The sequence below is a fragment of the Myodes glareolus genome, chromosome 4 (assembly GCF_982192425.1).
Source record: "Myodes glareolus chromosome 4, mMyoGla1.1, whole genome shotgun sequence".
NCBI lineage: Eukaryota > Metazoa > Chordata > Mammalia > Rodentia > Cricetidae > Myodes > Myodes glareolus.
In genome coordinates, this window is record NC_142029.1 from 31,252,969 (window position 1) to 31,272,192 (window position 19,224).

Below are 19,224 nucleotides of genomic sequence, written 5' to 3' on the forward strand. Positions count from 1 at the left end.
TTTTGCTGATAGGATTCTCTTCCACTATTAAATTTTACAGTGTGAATAGTCCTTAACAATGTAGATAAGCCTGCCATTTTATCTAAAAACAGTCATCTGAAACTAGTGACATTTGGGAACTAAGATGAAAAAGTGTCCACTTGAGGTCATTATTTAAGACATGCACTTTTCTAGAGAAATTGAAGATTCTAGGTTTTGAATAGTACTCACGATTTTATTTATAATGGGGTTTGAGATTTTCTTTTGAGTGTTTTAATTTGAATCTTTGCACCTGTTGACAATCTTACAGGTTTATGAACCACATGAAACACCATTTGGAACTTGAGAAGCAGAGCAGTGAGAGCTGGGAGAAGCACACTACTTGCCAGCACTGCTACCGCCAGTTTCCCACGCCCTTCCAGCTGCAGTGCCACATCGAGAGCACACACACGCTTCATGAGTTTTCTAGTGAGTTAGAGCTGCCTTTCAGTGTCGAGTGTTTCTTTACTGTTGAAGCTACGCAATCTTGAGAAAACTATTGCAGAAATAGAAACAAGAAACAGACTTTGAATTTTGGGGGCAAAATTGAAAAAGTTAACTTACTCCAACAGCTTCAGGTGAAGTCCCAGTTGTGTGTCATGCATTGCTATATGAACTCAGGCAGGTTATTTGGTACTGAGACAGTAGGATGATGAACATGCATTTGCGGTAGTGCTAAAAGAAGAATTAGAGGATTTGCACTGATTTTTGTGTATGATTGCTCACGACCTCTCACTGCTGCTCCATTTACTATTACCAGAAATGGATGAACCTTTATATTTATGTATTAAAATGTTGTAATAACTTTATTCCTTCTATTTATAGCCATTTGTAAAATCTGTGAGCTATCGTTTGAAACTGAACAGATTCTTTTACAACATATGAAGGATAATCATAAACCTGGTGAAATGCCGTACATCTGCCAGGTACATCCATCCATGTTTTATAGTGTTCTTAACTATTTGTTGTTTTGGTGTTAAGATTTGTAGTTATTAGATAAATTGTTAGAACTCTTTTTAGTTAAGGGACCAATGGTAAACATTTAATTTTAGAGAGATTATAGTCTCTCACAGCTCGTCAACTCTCCCATTGTGGCAAGTCAGCATTGAGAGTAAGAAAATGAATGGATGTGTTTGTGTTCTAATAAAACTACAATTTTTGAATTTTAGTTAATTTTCATGTGTTTTTCTTTTTTTTTCACCAATTAGGTTAAAAGGGTAGCTAAAATTAAAGTCCCTCCTACGTAGTTTACTAATGTAACGTCTCTTGCATATTTCATACATTACATGAAGGAAAGATAGTGAACTTTATTTGGCCCAAAGGCTGCTGTTTCCTCCTAACCACTAGAAAGAGAAGAGCCTGGTCATAAAAATAGATGTGGATTTACAATTAATTTACCCTAGAGGGAATAGTGCATCCATATGACCAATGTGAAAATGCTTAGTTATACAGAGCTCTGTCATGTGCTCTGGTACAAGCACTTCTTTAGAATGTGAAGGAATAGGAAAGCTAGAGGGAGATGAATTGCCACTGTCACTGCTTGGAGGCTGTATTGATAATCTGATGGCAAGAACTGTTTTATGTAGAGATAAAGTATTTTATAGGACTCTGCAACCTCCAGAAGGTTCCAAAGCTTCAAAATTCAAGATAAGACAGGGTGGCAAGGAAGTGATGTGATAAAAATGACGGTATCTATTATATTTGGGAAGCAGTCTTGAGTTCTGAAGGATCATGCTATTCTGACTTTTGGTGCTTTCGTCAGTGATCTTCTTGCATGGATAGGCATCAGAGCTGGATAGGTAGTATATAATCTAACAAGTGATTCTTTGTCACTTTGTACTTTCAAATCAATTACAAACTTTCCATTTCAACTTAATGTTTTTTATTTCTAGGTTTGCAATTACAGATCATCATTATTTTCTGATGTAGAATCTCATTTTAGAACATCGCATGAAAACACTAAGAATTTGCTATGTCCGTTTTGCCTCAAAGTTATTAAAATTGCCACACCCTATATGCATCATTACATGAAACATCAGGTGAGTTTAGTAATTTTCCTTTTTCATATTACCTGATTATCACTCAGAATATTAAGTTTGTTCTTCAAAGGAAATAAAGTTGTTCCACGAATACAAATGATTTAAGTTATGTACAGAATCGCTTGTAAAACTTCCATTTCTTTCCTTCTTTTCTAATTTTCTCATGGCCTATAAATAGTGATGAGTCTCAAAGACAAGAAGGAATAGGAAGCCTAGGATTTAGACAAAACAAAAGGCAAATGGGTATGGGAAAGATTGACTACTTCAGGGTCTCAGTAGATGTGGGAATGATTTTGAAGTACCCTCTCAAGAGGAAAAAAATGAGTTAGAATTGAAAGAATCAAGATAGAGAATTCTTAATCTTGTTTTTATCCTTTCTAGATAAAATGTTTTCACCCCATTGTCCAGACCCTGGTGTTATGATAAAAGCTATTGTCATTACAGACCTAGGGTAACATTTCACAGTACATGAGAAAAGAAACAAGTGCTCCCTCAGCATAGCTTGTTTCCTGAGTGACTTCTGCTAGCTTTAGCTATGTGATGTCTGGAACTCATCGTTAGTTGTTCCTTACTTCTCTGATATGATACTTATTGGTTCTTTTCCTGGAGCAATTAAACCATCTTTGAGCTAAAAATGTTACTGAAACCTGTCTTAGCAACAATGCCTATGTTGGAATCAGAAACCCTTGTCTACAATGGATCTGGTGGTGTGGCCAGGTTTTGTCAGCTCACTGTGAAGCTCAGTGTATTTGTACTTTTTTAAGTCTGCCCACCAAGTATTTCTCATTGTCATGTACTTGTCTGTTGGATTCAGTTAGAAAATCATGAAATTACCTTGTGTTTTTACTTGGTAGAGAATATAAAAGTAAAATTTCCAATAAATTTTGGTGCATGCAGCTGTGTTGTGGCTGAGATTTATACATCATTGAAAAGGCCCAGAAAGTTCTTCTATTCTAGAATTTCACATTGTTCCATTGGTTTTTTCCTCAAATATTATCAGTGATAAATTTGATAAATACCAGGTTTGCAAAATTAAAGAGTTTTAAAATCCTTTTAAAATAGTATTTCCCGGAACTTAAAAAAATGTATAGTATATATAATTTTCCAATTTACCTGACCACCAGACCCTTTATTTGAGGAATAGCTATTATTGGATCCTCATAAACAGAGTTTAGGAGACACTATTCTTGTTATTCTGTTTCATCTTTGGGTTTTACTTTTAAAAAGGAGAGTAGGTGTAAAAATGTCTCTTATTTCATTATAAGGCTTTTAATCTTATCCACTCAAATACTTAACCTAGTTTTAAAGGTAATTAGGATCAGGATGACATGGACCCTGTTTGTATGCTGTGTAATTTATTAAGTCTTCGTAACTAGAGTTGTCTTAACTTGTTGCAGGTGATGGGTCTTTTGTTTGTTTGCTTGCAGTGCCTATAGGGTAGACAGCAGTAAATAGGAGACAGGCTGTTAATCTGAAGGGTTAATAGTCCTTCAGTGTATTTAAAACTTGTAAAGTTATGAAAAACTGGAAGTTATAGCCAGGAGAGAAGATAAACTTGAAACTGAGTTGACATTTCTAATGTCCTGTTGGATACTAAGGACAGTTGCAAGTTCTGTGTCTTAATTTAGAGTTTTTGAAGACCTTATATATTTTTTTCTTGAGAAGATTGCATTATATCAAGTAATAATAATATTTATGTATTTCTGTGTGTCTGTGAGTGTATGAGCATATGTGTACCTATGTGTGTGTGCATGCTCAGAGGCCAGAAGAGGGCATTGGGTGTTCTCCTCTACCACTCTGCTTATTCCTTTGAGGTAGGTATCTCCTCCCTGAATCTGAGACTTTCTCAGCTGGACTGAAAGCCAGCAACACCAAGGAATTTTCCTGTCTGCACCCCATTCAGAGTTGGAACTAACTATAGGTGCGAACAAGATGTCTAGCTTGTAACATAGTCCTCATGACTCTTAACCGCCAAGACATCTCTCTAGCCTACATTCCAAGTGATTTTTAGAACTAATAACCCAGTTTATATCACTATTGATTTGTGGGTTTTGAGAGAGGTTCTATTGTAGCCCAGATTGGCCTTCAACTCCTAATCCTGTGGTAAGCATAGATCACAGGAAACAAAGGACATGAGAAGAAAATAGGTTTTTCTGTTGTTGTTTTTTTTTTTTTAATCACAGTGAATTCAATGTCATGGACCAGTGTGGTAGTGTTGGTTGGAAATAAAACAAGGGGAAAATGTTTTGACATGTTTTATTACTATATTGTATATGGAGTGTGACGGAGTAACCATTTTTGTCCTAAGCAGCTTAGTTATAAGAATTACAAATTTTCGTATCCTAAACTACAGAAAATTCAAAAGGAAAACCAGACATTAAGAGGGTGAAGGCAGGGATAAAGACATGAAATCAGTTCAGTTTTGTTCATGCTTATTTGAAAAGTATATTAGACATCAAGAATTATCTTAGTCTTTTATTTCTGTGATGAACCACATGACCAAGGCAATTTATAAAAGAAAGTGTTTAATTGGGCTTATAGTTTGGAGAGTTGAGTTCATTGAGCAGCATGTGAGCAAGGGGCAGGCATGTTGACTGGAGTACCTGAGAGCTCACATTTGGATAGAGACCAGCTCGAGAGACTGCCAATCTACTCATGTAAACCACAAGGGGTGATAAATAAAATTGTGAACTGATGTGAGTATAAAGAAAAACATTTCTGGGAGATGAATTCATGTGAACTATCTTTTTCAGCCTGTTTAGTTTCTGATTCTTGGCCGTATTTTCTGTCTTAATTCATCCTCTTGAGTACAGAATAAATGAATTTGTGTTGCATGCATCTGTGAAAAAAAATCCAGTGAATCATGCTTATAAAATAATCTTAAGATGAAGTTAGAACTGTAGCATCTTACTATTACTTACTGCTTTAAGCATTGTAACTGTTGTCTGTTTGATTTTTTTAAAATTCATTTAAAAATCTTTTCTTAGCTGGGCTATGGTAGCTCAGCCTTTAATTCCAGTACTCGAGAAGCAGAGGCAGGTGGATCTCTGTAAGAGAAAAAATTTTTTTTTCTTTAATGTGTGTTGTTTTTTTGCCTGTATTGAAGTCTGTACACCATGTATGTGCCTGGCACCTGCAGAGAGCAGAAAAAGGCTTCCATTGGATCCTCTAGAACCGAAGTTACAGATGCTTTTGAGCACCATGTGGGTCCTCTGGAAGAGAAGGCAGTGCTCTTAACTGAAGTCATCTCTTCAGCTCCTTTTAAAATGCTGTGTTGACATGTAACATTTGTATATTTTGTGAAATACTGTGTGCTAATTTGGTACAATATACAGTGTGCAATAAGCAGGTCAGAGCAATAACATTCTCCTCAGTCCTTTAATATTACTGCATATTTGTACTCAGTAATCATGAGTTACTAATGGCAATCATGTTGGACAGCACAGACACAGATGCTTTCTTACTATAGGAAGTTCATTGAATAATACTGCTTTCATTTCTTCGAAATGTCCTGTTAAATTTATTTGGTTTTAGAGAGGTCATGTTAGTCATTTTATCTACATACAGACCAATGGGAAATAGCAAAATTTAAAAAATAACAGTTAAAAAATTATATGTGTGTGTGTGGATATGTGCATATGGTAGGAATTGAACTTGGGTCCTTGGAAGAGAAGTATGAACACTTAACTGCTGGACCATCTCTTTAACCTCCAAATAACATTTTTTCTACATAAAAACATAGAATAACTAAATTATACCTTGTCAGGTCAGATGGTTGGCTTATGACTAAAAGACATTTCATATCATAATTTTATTTATTTTTTCCGAGACAGGATTTCTCTGTAGCTTTGGGTGGTAGCAATCAAGCCCGGGTTCTCTGGAAGAACAGCTCGTGCTCTTAACCACTGAGCCATTTCTTCAACCCTCGTGTTTGATTGCCACATAACAGATATAACTCTTGAGATCCAGTACTAATTAATACAAGTTTTAAAAATGAAATGATTCTTTGGTAGTGTTTATTGCAAAATACCATTAAAACTAAGATTTTCAGAACAGAATTTATAGCTATAGAAATTATTTTCCTTTTTTCTAATAGAAAAAGGGAATACATCGTTGTACCAAATGCAGATTGCAGTTTTTGACATGCAAGGAAAAAATGGATCACAAGACTCAACATCATCGAACATTTGTAAAGCCCAAGCAGCTAGAAGGACTGCCCCCTGGAACAAAAGTACGTTCAAGTATATGGCATTATTTGGTTTGTATACTGAAAACTAACTCCTGCCTAGTTTTATCTATGGAACAAAATATGTTAGAAAATGACTTCTGATTTTTATTAAGACTAATTTTAGGTTTTACTGCTTTTATGCTTAGAATGAAGAATATCTAACCATTGTTTTCAGTTCCTGTGTGAGTATATTCCTTCACAAAAAGTACAATTGAATAAACTGCTCCCTTGATCAGTGGGTTATTTCAATTCTGTATGACTGTTTCAACTTTTCTAGTTAGTAGTATATGTGTTAGTTTTAATAGCTGTACACTAAGGCATTTGATATCAGGAATCATATTCTTTCATTTATCTTTGTATCTCTAGTATCTTTTTAGAGTGCCTAATGCTACAGGTTCTCAGATGTTTGTTGAAATTATTAATGCTGTGTCTACTCTCACAGAAGCAAATTCTGCTTCTGGACAGCATTGTGAGCAAGCATTTGTCTGACTGTAAATTGATGATTGTAATTTACTGTTCCCCTTTTACCTTATATACATCTGTTTTCTCTGACTTCTTTATATACAGTCAGCTCTTGAATATTTGCTCCAGTGGAGGGAAAACAGAGGCATGGATAATCCAAAGTGAAACAATCCCCAAAACATTTATATTTGCCTTTGGGTACTTACCTTTGAATGTGGGTATGTCTTTTATTTGAATTGACTAAATAATATAAAGCCCTGCTCTGAAGACTTAGAGCAAGAGGAGCTAGCCAACATCCTTCCCTGCACTCCATTCCTTTCATGCCGGGACTACACATGCAGATACTAATGTAAGCAGTGCAGTCCTCTCCTTTCTTCCCATGTTAATAGTAATAATATTAATGATACTAAATGTTTTTCTAGCACCTTAGAATTATCTATTTCTAAATGTGCTTTTTCATGTATTTAACTTAATCCATACAACATAAATTATGTACATAAAGCCAGCATTACCCTGTGTGAAAGATATGAAATGGCTTAAGTTTCAGTTACTTTTGCAAGGTCACGTAGCTAGAAAGGCAGATTAACTTCAGGTCTTTGGATTCTTGGTCCAGTGTTTTTGTACATCATATAAGCACATGTTGGGTCTGAGCATTGACTGTCTCTGAGATGTGAGGAGAGTATAGTCAAATGATTAATGCAAATGTTGGTAGGTGATTGCATTTTCATTGTCAACCAACAGATACAACGAATTGTTGTATGAATAGTAAATAATAAACCTTATTAGTTCTTTTAAAGAACTTTCTTTCCCCTGGTTTTTTGAGACAGGGTTTCTCTGTGTTGCTTTGGTGCTTGTCCTGGAACTTGCTCTGTAGATTAGGCTGGCCATGAACTCACAGAGAACCACTGCCTCTGCTTCCCGAGTGCAGGGATTAAAGGTGTGCAGCCACCACTGCCAAGCAAGAATTTTAAATGTTATAATCTCCTTATAGTATAATGAATTGGTAAAACCATTTGCATAAATCCTAGGAAGTGTGATCCAAAAAGAACAAGTCACTCTTGCTGCCAATATTTTTTAATGCTAGTAATTTTAAAGGGTAATAGGCCTTTTTAGAGTTATTTTTTTCAGTCTTTATTACGTAAGTTTTCTTGTGTTCAGAAATTACATTTAGTTATATTAAATCATAAAAGTAGCTATGAAATGTGATCTTCTTAGAGTCATACAATTTGTATTAATCTTATTTATTAATAACAATGTTAACATACAATAAATTATGAGATATATGAATAGATATTTTATGTGACTTGAATTTATTTAATTGGTTGACTATTTAAGGCGAATAGATGACTGCGCTTTTTAAAGAATACTTAAGATTTATCTTATTTTATACAGTGGCTAACTTGATTTAAGTAAGTATTTCCTTCATTTTTGTAGGTTACTATTCGAGCTTCAGTTGGACCTCTTCAACCAGGATCTTCAGCTATACCTTCCATCAGTGCAAGCACTTCTACCCTCCAGCTCTCACCTCCAAGGACTGAAAATACAACTGCTAAAAATCCCACTAAATTGAATACAAGTACACCGAATACAACTGTATCTAATCCCAATCAACCTAATGAAACCAAGTCTAATGGAAATAAATCTAAAATCAGGTCAAAAGTCTGTACTACACAGAAGAAACAAAGCACACTCGCTAATAGTAATAAGAAAAGTAAGGTGAATACAGCATTGAGGAACTTAAGGTATGCTTTGCTTCTGACGCACACTCCCAGTCAAACTCATGTATAGCAGCATTGTGTTTACTAATAGCTCTCTCTGACTGCTTTTGTTTTAAATATCTTTTTTATGTCTCCACAAGGTTACGTCGAGGTGTTCACGAGTGTATTGAGTGTTGTTCTGAAATAAAAGATTTTGCAAACCATTTTCCTACATATGTCCACTGTAGTTTTTGCAGATACAACACTAGCTGTAGCAAAGCCTATGTAAATCATATGATGAGGTAAGATGAGTTCAGTGTTTTGCCTATTATAAGTATAATTGGAGAAGCTTTTGTTTTGAAAACAAATTGTATTAGAAGCCTAGTAGTCTTTTCTGTTATAATAAAGCAAACCAAGAAATTACTGTGTGAAATGGTTAATTAAGCTAATGAAATTAAGATATATTTGTTAAAGGAGTAATTATTGTGTCAGATTTATTTTTCTTCCCCAAAAATGTTTTAAAATGGTTATTTCTCAGCAAATCTAAATGTTTTAACTAACAACTCCATGCACTCCCGTGACTGTCATTTTCTTCAAAGCAGAGTCTTGAGGATGTCCAGTGATGCTAGAAACTTTATTGGCTTTGTTTCCCCCACATCTTTCTCTGTAATCCATCTTTTTGTTATCCATGTGTCTGTCCATCTTGAAACTGTATGTGCTTACATCTATTCAATGAATGTCATGATGCCACTGTGGGAAGTTTTTCCAATAATGCATTCATTCTACATTGAGTACCTTTCACTTGCTCTATAATAGATTCTCATGAACTACATTTGGATATTGCTGTTATCGAACACGTTACTCTTCCAGGGTTGTTTTTTGTTTTTGTTTCTTAAAAATATATCTTTTAACATTTTGTTTTTATTTATGCATATGTGTATTTGTCTTTGTAAGTGTATGCCACATGTATATGGGTGCCTGTGGAGACCAGAAGAGGTTGTCTGGAGCTAGAGTTATAGGCAGTTGTGACTGCCTTTATGGGTGCTGGGAACTTAACTTGGGTTCTCTGGAGAGAAACAAGCACCATAGTTTTCCTTGTATAAATAAACCTGATACTGCCTATTCGGAATGATGCTGTTGTGAGTTTTTGTTTGTTTGTTTGTTTGGTTTGGTTTGGTTTTTTTGGGGGGGGGATAAAATTTATGTGTAACTGAGTTCGTTTTAGGTCATAGCCTGTCTTTCTTGTTGCTTTTTGATTATTGCCAGATGCTACTTTCGAAGGTCATCCTACCTTTAAGGTACCTTCAGTAAGTTTCAGCCTGGCCTCCTGGTATCCTGTCATAGACAGTTCCAGCACTTCCATCGTGTTAGTCCTCTTTTTTTTTTACCTAATAGGATCATTTGAATACCTGTCTGGGCTTCATTCCTTTGAATTTCTTTTAGTCTATGATGTTAAGTATCTGTTGAGCTCTGTTGTCACTGGTCATCAAGGTCATTTTCAATGCTTTTTGTTTTCTCATTTACTCTTTAGTCATATTCACTTGTCATAAAGGCCAACATAACTTTCAAACTTTTCTCTTTTTCCCTTTCTTTGTATTATGTTCAGTTCTGAAATGTATGTGATATTCATGCTAGTTTTACTTCACAATATAAAATTTTAATTATTGTCTGTGTGTGTATGTACACACACATGCATTGGGTGCACCAGGGAGTTTTACTAAGGTTGTTCACGAGAGCATTTGTTAAAGTGTAGTCATACAATCAGGGTTTCTATTTTTGTTGAGGATTATTTTTCTGAGGTTATTTGTGCTTCCAAATATATCTTAAGATTTTTTTTTCCGTTTCTCTGAAGATTGATATTGGAATTTTTATTGGGATTCCATCAGTCTGTATATTGCTTTTGTTAAGATGGCCATTTTACAAAATTAATTTTTTCAGTTCATTAGCATGGAAAGCCTTTCCGTCTTTAGGTTTCTTCCTCAGTTTCTTCTGTGTTTGCAAGTTTTTATTGGAGAGGTCTTGGCAATTCCTTTGTTAGGTCATCCCAAGGTTTTTGTTTGTTTCTTTAAGGCTTTTTGGAAAATTATTCTGTGCTTGATTTCTTTCTTTCCCAGCACATTTTTCATTCTTTTTCTTTCCTTTCCTTTCCTTTCTTTTCTTTTCTTTTCTTTCTTTCTTTCTTTCTTTCTTTCTTTCTTTCTTTCTTTCTTTCTTTCTTTCTTTCTTTCTTTCTTTCTTTCTTTTTTAAATAAGGCATTGTGTTTCACTGTGTAGCCCAGATGGGCCTTGAACTTGAATTCCCTTATTTCAACCTCCCAAGTAATAGAATTATAAGTGTGTGTCACCACATCTGGCTTTCCCCACTTTTTGTTAATTATAAAATAGTGGAATTTGTGTTTTATTTTTTTCATCATTTAAAAGATTTATTTATTATGTATATAGTGTTCTGTCTGCATGTATGCCTGCAGGCCAGAAGAGAGCATCAGATCTTATAGATGGTTGTGAACCACCATGTAACTGCTGGGAACTGAACTCAGGACCTCTGGAAGAACAGTCAGTGCTCTTAACCTCTGAGCTATCACCAGGACCAGAATTTGTGTTTTAAATCTAGATAATACAAAGAGAAGAAATATAAATTTTTATTTATAGCTAAGGCTCAGATAACTTCAAAATTGTTATCAATATTTTAGTGGTACAAATTGTAGACATATTTGAAAGCATCACAAAGACCTTATAATATAATTTTAATCTCACTTTCCTAATAGATAATAAAGCAAAATAGTATTATTATCTAAAGATAATTTTTGAATTTTATTTTTAAGGCAATATTTGATTCATATTTTATGAATCAGACAGAATCTTAGACTAGTTTCTCAAGGGAACAATTGTGTGTACAAATTTTTGAAAATAGTTTTGAGTATTCTCAGCTGGTTGATGTTAAAAGCACGATTTTTGTGATACCATCATACATATACATGTAAATTCTTTAGTAATACTTACTCCCAAATTGAAGAATTAACCTCAGATTTCTTTCTGAGGATAAGAAATCTTTGCATCTTTGAAGACTATTTCCTAAGTTTGCAGCAACTCAGAATGGTTATCTGTTTCCACAGCTTGTATTAAGTTTACCTGAGCATACATTATAATCACTGAGAAGGTACATTAAAACTTCATTGCCAGAGGTGAATTAAGTAGGTTTGTGGGTAACTTAAGACTTTATATTTCTAAGTAAGTCCTCAGGTGATACTAGGATTGTTGTGTGTGATTTCACTTTTAGAAATAACTGTGCTAAGCCAGCCCTGGCTTCTAGTACAAGAAAGAGATAAAGGGCATATAAGACCTGTGTTCATATGGCTGAAAGTGTGGTTAGGTATTTTTCTGTGTTAAGAGGGGCATCATTTTAACCTCGGATTCCTTATTTTCATTTTGTTTTTTAAACTGCTGTTGGTAATCTCAAAAGACCTATTGAAATATTTGGCTTTAAAAATGTATACATTAATTACTATCTGTACCATTTAAATTTTTTGAAATTTGATTGAATCCCCTTCCATTTATGTAAGCTTGCTAAGACTAAAAAGTGGTAAATTATGATTGGTAACATTTCATATTATAGTGAAAATACCATTTGCAGAAATTTAAATTTGTTTTCAATGTTTAATGGTAAAACTTGAGTATATTGCTCTGTAGTTTTTTATTTCCCTTTTTATGTAATCTTGAACTTTTGATTGGGAATATGCTTAGGGAAAATAGATGTCAATAGAGAATGATACCCACAGGACTGGAAAGATGTCTCAGCAGTTAAGAGCATCCACTGCTCTTTCATAGTATTAGGCTTCTGATTCCAGTATCCATGGCATTTACAATCATCTGTACCTTTCTTTCCAGAAAATTCATTGCCCTCCATGGGCAGCAGGCACACACATGGTTCATAGACATACATACAGGCAAAATGTCCATATGCATAAACTAAAAACTTAAAGTGAAGCAAAGGATATAGTCACACATGGTGGTACAAACCTTTAGTTTCAGCTACTCAGAAGTCAAAGTAGGAGACCCCCTTGGCTCATAAGTTTGAGACCAGTGTGTAAAAAAAAAAAAAAGGCGGGGGGGGGGAAGACACACAGTGACTTAAACAGAAGTGATAGTAGTATTCTCATGATATTTTGTTAGAAACTTAAGTATAGACTTTAAATGCGTTTCTAAATCAGTGTGACTTTCTGTCCAATAAAAGTATTGTAATGATTTTTGTCTTTCCAGCTTTCATAGTAACCGTCCAAGTAAAAGGTTTTGTATATTTAAGAAGCATTCGGAAAATCTCAGGTAAATGAGTGATTTCTGTAAAATCTTTCTGTTGAACAGTGATTATAATTTTTTTCCTATGTGATAACTTTTTAAAGCTAGAATTCACATACTGTGTTAGTTACTTTTCCTGTTGCTATGATATAAATACCTGACAGGCAACTTAAGGAAGGAAGAGTTTATTTTGGCTCAATTCAAGGGTATAGTCTGTTTTAGGGATGCCAGGTGACAAGAGATTGGAGTACCGTTTACATTGTGTCAACAGTCAGGGAACAGAGCCTGCTGAATACTGCTACTTGATTCCCTTTGTTTTTTTCTCTCTGTCCAAGACCCAATCTGTGGGATGGCATACCTATATTTGGGCGGGGGGGGGGGGGGTTTCCCAGATTCACTTAACCCAGAAACTCCCTCATAGAAACGCTGGAAGTTTTTTAAACCCCTCAGATTAATAATCAAGATTAACTATTACACATACTATATTTCTCACATGTTTAACATGTAATCTTAATAAATTTTAGAATGTTCAGTTGTATATCAGTCATAGTTTTTACTGAAATGTGCACATTTTCAGTACTTAAAAAGTAATCCCATTTATTAGCAATCATTCCCATTTTCTTTCAACTCCGCCCATCCCCAAGTAAGTATAAATGTACTTTGTGTTTGTGTAGACTAGTACATTCTGGGTGTTTTGTCAATAAATGGGATGGTATTCTCTGGGGCCCTTAGTGACTTCCTACCAAGATTTATCCATGTTGTGGAATATGGCAATATTTATTTAAATTGATGAACACTACTTTACTTTATGGATATACCATAGATTATTCATTTGGTTAGTTTTGCATTTTGAGGTAATTATAAATAATGCTGATATGAACACTTTTGTATAAGTTCTTTCAAAGACCCATTTTTCTTGTGTGTAATTAGGATTAGGTTTGCTGGTTAAATTCTAATTCCCTTTTAAACCTTTTTAGAAACTGATAAACTGTTTTTCATCATAGTTTCACTATTTTACATACTCAACTAATACTGTGTAAGAGTTACAAATTCCTGCATCCTTTCTAGCACTTGGTACTTGTTTTTACTATAGGCATTCTGTACTTGATCTTAGCCAGAAGGCCAAGAAGTGGTACTACAGTCATTTTAATAGATACAAAATGCTTTGTCATTGTGTTTGCTGTATCTTTTTAATTAACGCAATGTCAATGTGTCAGTTGGGTGCTTGTGACTAGATGTTACAGGATTGTGTTACTATCGTTAGATCATAGGTATGTCTCAGTATCATGGTAAATTCATTGTAGTAGTTTCAGAGGGGGACATTTTAATTTATGGTGAGAAATGAAGATTTTCCACATTACCCAAAGAAACCCCGACTCAAAAAAAAATAAAACAAAACAAAAAAGATATAATATGAAAGTAAATAATGTTTTTTATTTTATGTATTTTTGTGTGTGTTTGCATAAAAACACACATGCACACATACTATAGCACATATGTAGAGATCAAAAGAGACCTTTCAAAAGTTGATTCTGTCATTCTGTTGTGGTTTCCAAGTCATTGGTTTTGCCTGGCAAATGCTCTTATTTGCTAAACTGTCTCGTCAACCTGCTTCAGTTTTTAGTAAATTTAAAGCACTGGAATGCTTGCATCAATATATAGTCTTTTTACTTTTCTTTCTCAAATACTGAAGACGGTTGAGTTCAACTGTATTTGAGGTTAGTTGTAGGTGCATCAGTAATGTAGTTTGGGACTGTCAACTAGTTAGGACTGAGTTTGTAATGATATGAATTAATGGACTGAATTTATGCTTTAGTTCCAACCTAATTATCCTTACCAGCTTTGTCTTTGGTAGATTATGATCTAATGATAGTTACAGTATCCTGTAACATCGAGTCACAAGCATCCAACTGACACACACTGGCATTGGGTTAATTAAAAAGATACAGCAAACCACAGTGACAAAGCATTTTGTTTCTATTAAAATGCCAGCAATACTACTTGTTGGCCTTTCAGATAAGATCAAGTATTTAAGCAAAGACTAGCTAAAGAGATGGTAATTATTGCATCTACTTCTTTAAGTTGTAAAATTTCGATGAGATGATGTCTAAAACCAGCTGTACACAGAGTATACCACTACTGATACCATGAAGTGCTTCAGAGTAAATTTTTTAGGAAAGCAGAGAGTCAGAGTCTAGTTGGACCCTCATTGTCAGATAAAATATCATTTAAAAAGATCAGCCAGAAAGAACTAATTTGGGAATTTCAGTTTGTTTGACCAGAGTAGCCCATAGGTGTAATGCATAGTATATTAGACTTTCAGGGGAAATATTGTGACCTATTTTCACATTCCAAAAATTAACATTTTACAATGTTTATAGATATTTTACCTTCATGTATGTCTATGCATCATGTTCATGCCTGGTTCTTACAAAGGCCAGAAGATGGTGTCTGTTCCATATGGGTGTTGGGAATTGAATTCAGGTCCTTCAGAAGAGTAGCCAGTGCCTTTGCTGAACTATCTCTGCTGCCACTAGTTTCATGCCTTTTTGTTTTTGTTACTTTAAAAGAAAAATGACAGTAACAATGATTACATTGCATGATCATTTTTTTTTCACCTAAGCAAAAATAATTTATTAAGGAGATTCTTTAAGAATCTTACAGTCACTGGTCATGGTGGCACATGCCTTTAGTCCTAGCATCCTAGAAGGCAGAGGCAGACCTGCTCTACAGAATGAGTTCCAGGACAGTCATGGCTGTTACACAGAGAAACCTTCTTTCAAAAATCAAAAAAGGAAGGGGGGGAGGATAAAAAAAATCCAGAAAATCTTGTGTTACTGTCCCCCTCACAGCAGAAGAATTACAGCCAGATCTTGTTTTCGGGTTTTCTGTCCTGCCTGATTACTTTCATCCCACCAGGTCCCACAGCTGTTTGGCCCCAAAGAGATCACACAGAGATCTACATTAGTAGATTGGCCCATTAGCTCAGGCTTCTAATTAACTCTTACAACTTTTATTAGCCCATTATATGTTAGCCACATAGCTCGGTACCTTTTACAGCGAGGCAGTTACACCTGCTTCTTCTCTGGCAGGCTCAGGACTGCAGAGGGATGGGTTTCCTCCTTCCCAGAATTCTCTTGTTCTCATTGTCCTGCCTCTACTTCCTGTCTGGTTGTCCCTCCTCTACTTCCTGCCTGGCTACTGGCCAATAAGCGTTTATTTAAAATACAATTGACAGCGTACAGACCATTCTCCCATACCAAGATCTAATAAGGAAAACAAAGTCTCTAGTTTGACCTCTGAACATTGTCTTATTTTCTCTTTGCCTAGATTTTCTTTACCTTCAGCATACCAACTTCCTCTATTTAAGACCCAGAAATAACATTTCAAACCTCCCATGCTTTGCCAAATCAAGAAATTTGTTTATACATTAATAATTTGTAATCATCAAACATTTCATTAAGACTTCAGCAGATAGGCAGGTGGGCTAGTTAATAATACTGCCATGAGATATTCAGGCATGTATGCTTTAGGATCTAATTAGCTACTTTAGCTAATTCAGTATTAAGTGAAAATTGCACCAGTTGTGAGAACTTTAAGCATGTCATGCACTTGATAGTAGCTGTCACGTGATCCATTTTTAGAGACTTTTTTTTAACTTTTTTTTTTTTTTTACTAAATGAAGCCCTGTGTTATAAGTTCCTTTAAAACGTGGACTACACTTTTTTCACTGTTATATTCATAACACCTATTGGATTATGATATAAAGAGAGCCTTATTAAATGCATATTAAGTAAATGAGTGCTATATCCTCACTTTTGATGATGGAGGAACAGTGCTGCTTACCTATATTAATGCAAGCGCTTAGCAGAGCCAAGACTCCCTAGCAGTAGACTTTTTTTCAGCTGGTACAAAAGGTGAATGTTCCTAAAAAATACTTTTGGGGGGGAGTGTGGAGTGGGAATGAACTCAAGACTGAGTATTCTAGACCTTCACTACCACTAAGCTTTCCCCATATCTTTTAAACACGAAATACTTTAAATGACATAATTTGGATGTGACTACACCATTTTCTAAAAGTTATGTTAAATTTATATAACAAAATGTAAGTTATGACAAAAAACATAGAAAAATAGTATAGTACCTGTGTATAGTTTCATAAAAAAAATAAAACCTTTTATTACTATTTTTTTTAATAGGGGCATTTCTCTAGTGTGCCTTAATTGTGATTTCCTAACTGATGTTTCTGGCTTAGATAATATGGCCACACACTTAAGTCAACATGAAACTCATACTTGTCAAGTCTTAATAGAGAAAGGTACGTATACATAACAACTGTTTTAGATATTGTATTTATCATTATTTTTGGTCAGCCAAAATATGGAGTCTTTACTAAGTCATTTTATTTCACTCAGCATTGTTTATATACTCTTGTAAATGTGAAACTTTTCTTCTGATTTCAGTTTCTGTTTGTATCCCAACTTCTGAACGTCTTTCTGAGTAAGTGTAATTTTTATTAAGTGTGTTTTTCTTTGGTAGAATTTTAGCACAATTGAATTCTTAAGTGTGCCTTTAATAGGAGTGAAAAAGTACTGAAGTCTTTTGTTTTTATTTTTAAGCTGCTTGTTGAAATAGGTTCCTGCTCTGTGGAGCTCATGACCTGGTGCAAGAGAAGTTGGGATTTCCTATGTTCAAAGTTCTGAGATGTTTGTTACACAAAGGCAGTTACACAAGTCCATTACACCAGTGCTCCTTACTCTGCTCTTTCAGCTTTCGCATGCATCTAGATTCTTGCTCTGCCTTATCATTGTGTCAGATTCACGTGTCTTAACATATATTTCTTCCCCCTCCAGTTGGCTCTCTAAAAATAACTTTTTATTGCCGTGGTCTTGTCTTTGCTTAAAATAATTTGTTTTCTCTGCTATTCTTGCCTCCAGAATAATGTATTCCAAATAATATAGCTGTTTTAATCTTTTGTTTTGTCTGCTTTCTTCATACCTTATGCCTTGAGTTTTTAGGTCAGATGGTTGTCTTTTTCCTCATTCGTTGTCTGTCATTGTGCTATTTTTCTTATTTTTCAGATGCAGAAGCAGCCCAGAGATTTCAAAACATGTCCAGGGTGTACTTGGACAGTGTCCCCTTCGATGGACACAAGTGCTGCCTGTTCTCTCTTTCCCAGGAATGAGAATGAACTGACTGTGGGACCTGCTCTAGGTTCTGGCCTACATCAGGCTGAGGCTGACTGATTTGGCCAGAGGCAGCCTCAAAGCCCACCAAATTGAGCATGGCTCCCATTGGTGGCTTTGGCTCTTGATCTTAATCTTATGGGCCAATTGTGAACAAGAAAAGCCCATCAAATCAGTGCTTTTGATAGCCAAATTAAAATATAGCCATTTTGACTACTGCCCTTAATGTTGCTCCAGCAGAAAGGCAGGCAGGCATTCCAGGACATGAAGACACTGGTGCTGGGAGATAATAGCTGTGTCTAGTCCTCAGACAGCTTTCTCAGTGACACCTTCTATAATTACAGTGTCATTGAAAATATATTGTCCCATACTAACTATAATTTTAATATAATTTAAGTTAATTAAGATAAAATTTAAGTTACTTCTCATAGCTTGATTTTCTGTTCTGAATTTATTGATGTCTATTTTTCTAAAATTTTAATGTTTGTTTCATTTTTGTCAAGAACTTCAAAAGCTCATGTAGGCTGCCTGTTTGTAGCTTTTTAAGTAAGGTGTTGCTTACAACACTGCCATCTGTCTCTATTTGAGGATTATCAATCTAAGTAATTGTGAGTTTTAAGGTATAACAAACTAGCGAGACTTTTTGAAAATTCTAAAAACAAGTTTTAAAGTAACATTTAATTGATATGTAAGCTCTGCTAAGTCATTAATAGCATCCCTTTGGATAAAGGTAATATTATTTATACAGTGTGAACCAGTAATGCATGAGCTTCTTTCTACTTAAACATTAAACTTGTCACTTCTTATCTTAGCCATTAGTTCAAATAAATTGCTTTGCTCTATTATTTAGTAAATTTTGTATTTGTCTCAGAAATTATTTATATAAAACTAAATTTATCCTGCAAATAGGAGTGTTAACTGTTTATATGGAGTCTGGATTGACATGTCTACTGAGAATATTTCCACTTAGTACATTTGTGTTCCCCTTAGCCCAACTAAAATGCCTCTATTCTTACAGCACTGATTTCGTGGATTTTGGAGACAAATGAAGTGCTTTTTATGATTTTAACAGTTAGAATCAGCAGGCTCTAAATTATAGTTTAACCCTATTTTTCTTGCATCTTAAAAATATGTATTTACCCATCCCAATATCGGAGCTTCATATTTGCTTTTGGAGCAGAGATAAAGCCATTTTCAGATGTCCGCCTTTTGTTTTATTGCTTTCCTTGGAATTAATAATTAAAAAAGAGGATTCCATTAGTTTTAACCTTCTTATTAAAACTTTATTAGTTCTATACTAT

General features: G+C 34.7%; 1 protein-coding gene across 1 annotated transcript in view; it reads left to right on the top strand.

The window, feature by feature from the left end:
* The window catches only part of Znf280d (zinc finger protein 280D), an 83,090-nt gene that overhangs the window by 37,976 nt on the left and 25,890 nt on the right, over window positions 1-19,224 (top strand). The window contains exons 11-19 of the mRNA XM_085689339.2: window positions 290-447; window positions 844-944; window positions 1,911-2,057; window positions 6,154-6,288; window positions 8,182-8,489; window positions 8,606-8,746; window positions 12,702-12,764; window positions 16,937-17,055; window positions 17,201-17,237. Coding sequence (XP_085545465.2) covers window positions 290-447; window positions 844-944; window positions 1,911-2,057; window positions 6,154-6,288; window positions 8,182-8,489; window positions 8,606-8,746; window positions 12,702-12,764; window positions 16,937-17,055; window positions 17,201-17,237 — 1,209 coding nt within the window. The remainder of the gene's footprint in view (window positions 1-289; window positions 448-843; window positions 945-1,910; window positions 2,058-6,153; window positions 6,289-8,181; window positions 8,490-8,605; window positions 8,747-12,701; window positions 12,765-16,936; window positions 17,056-17,200; window positions 17,238-19,224) is intronic.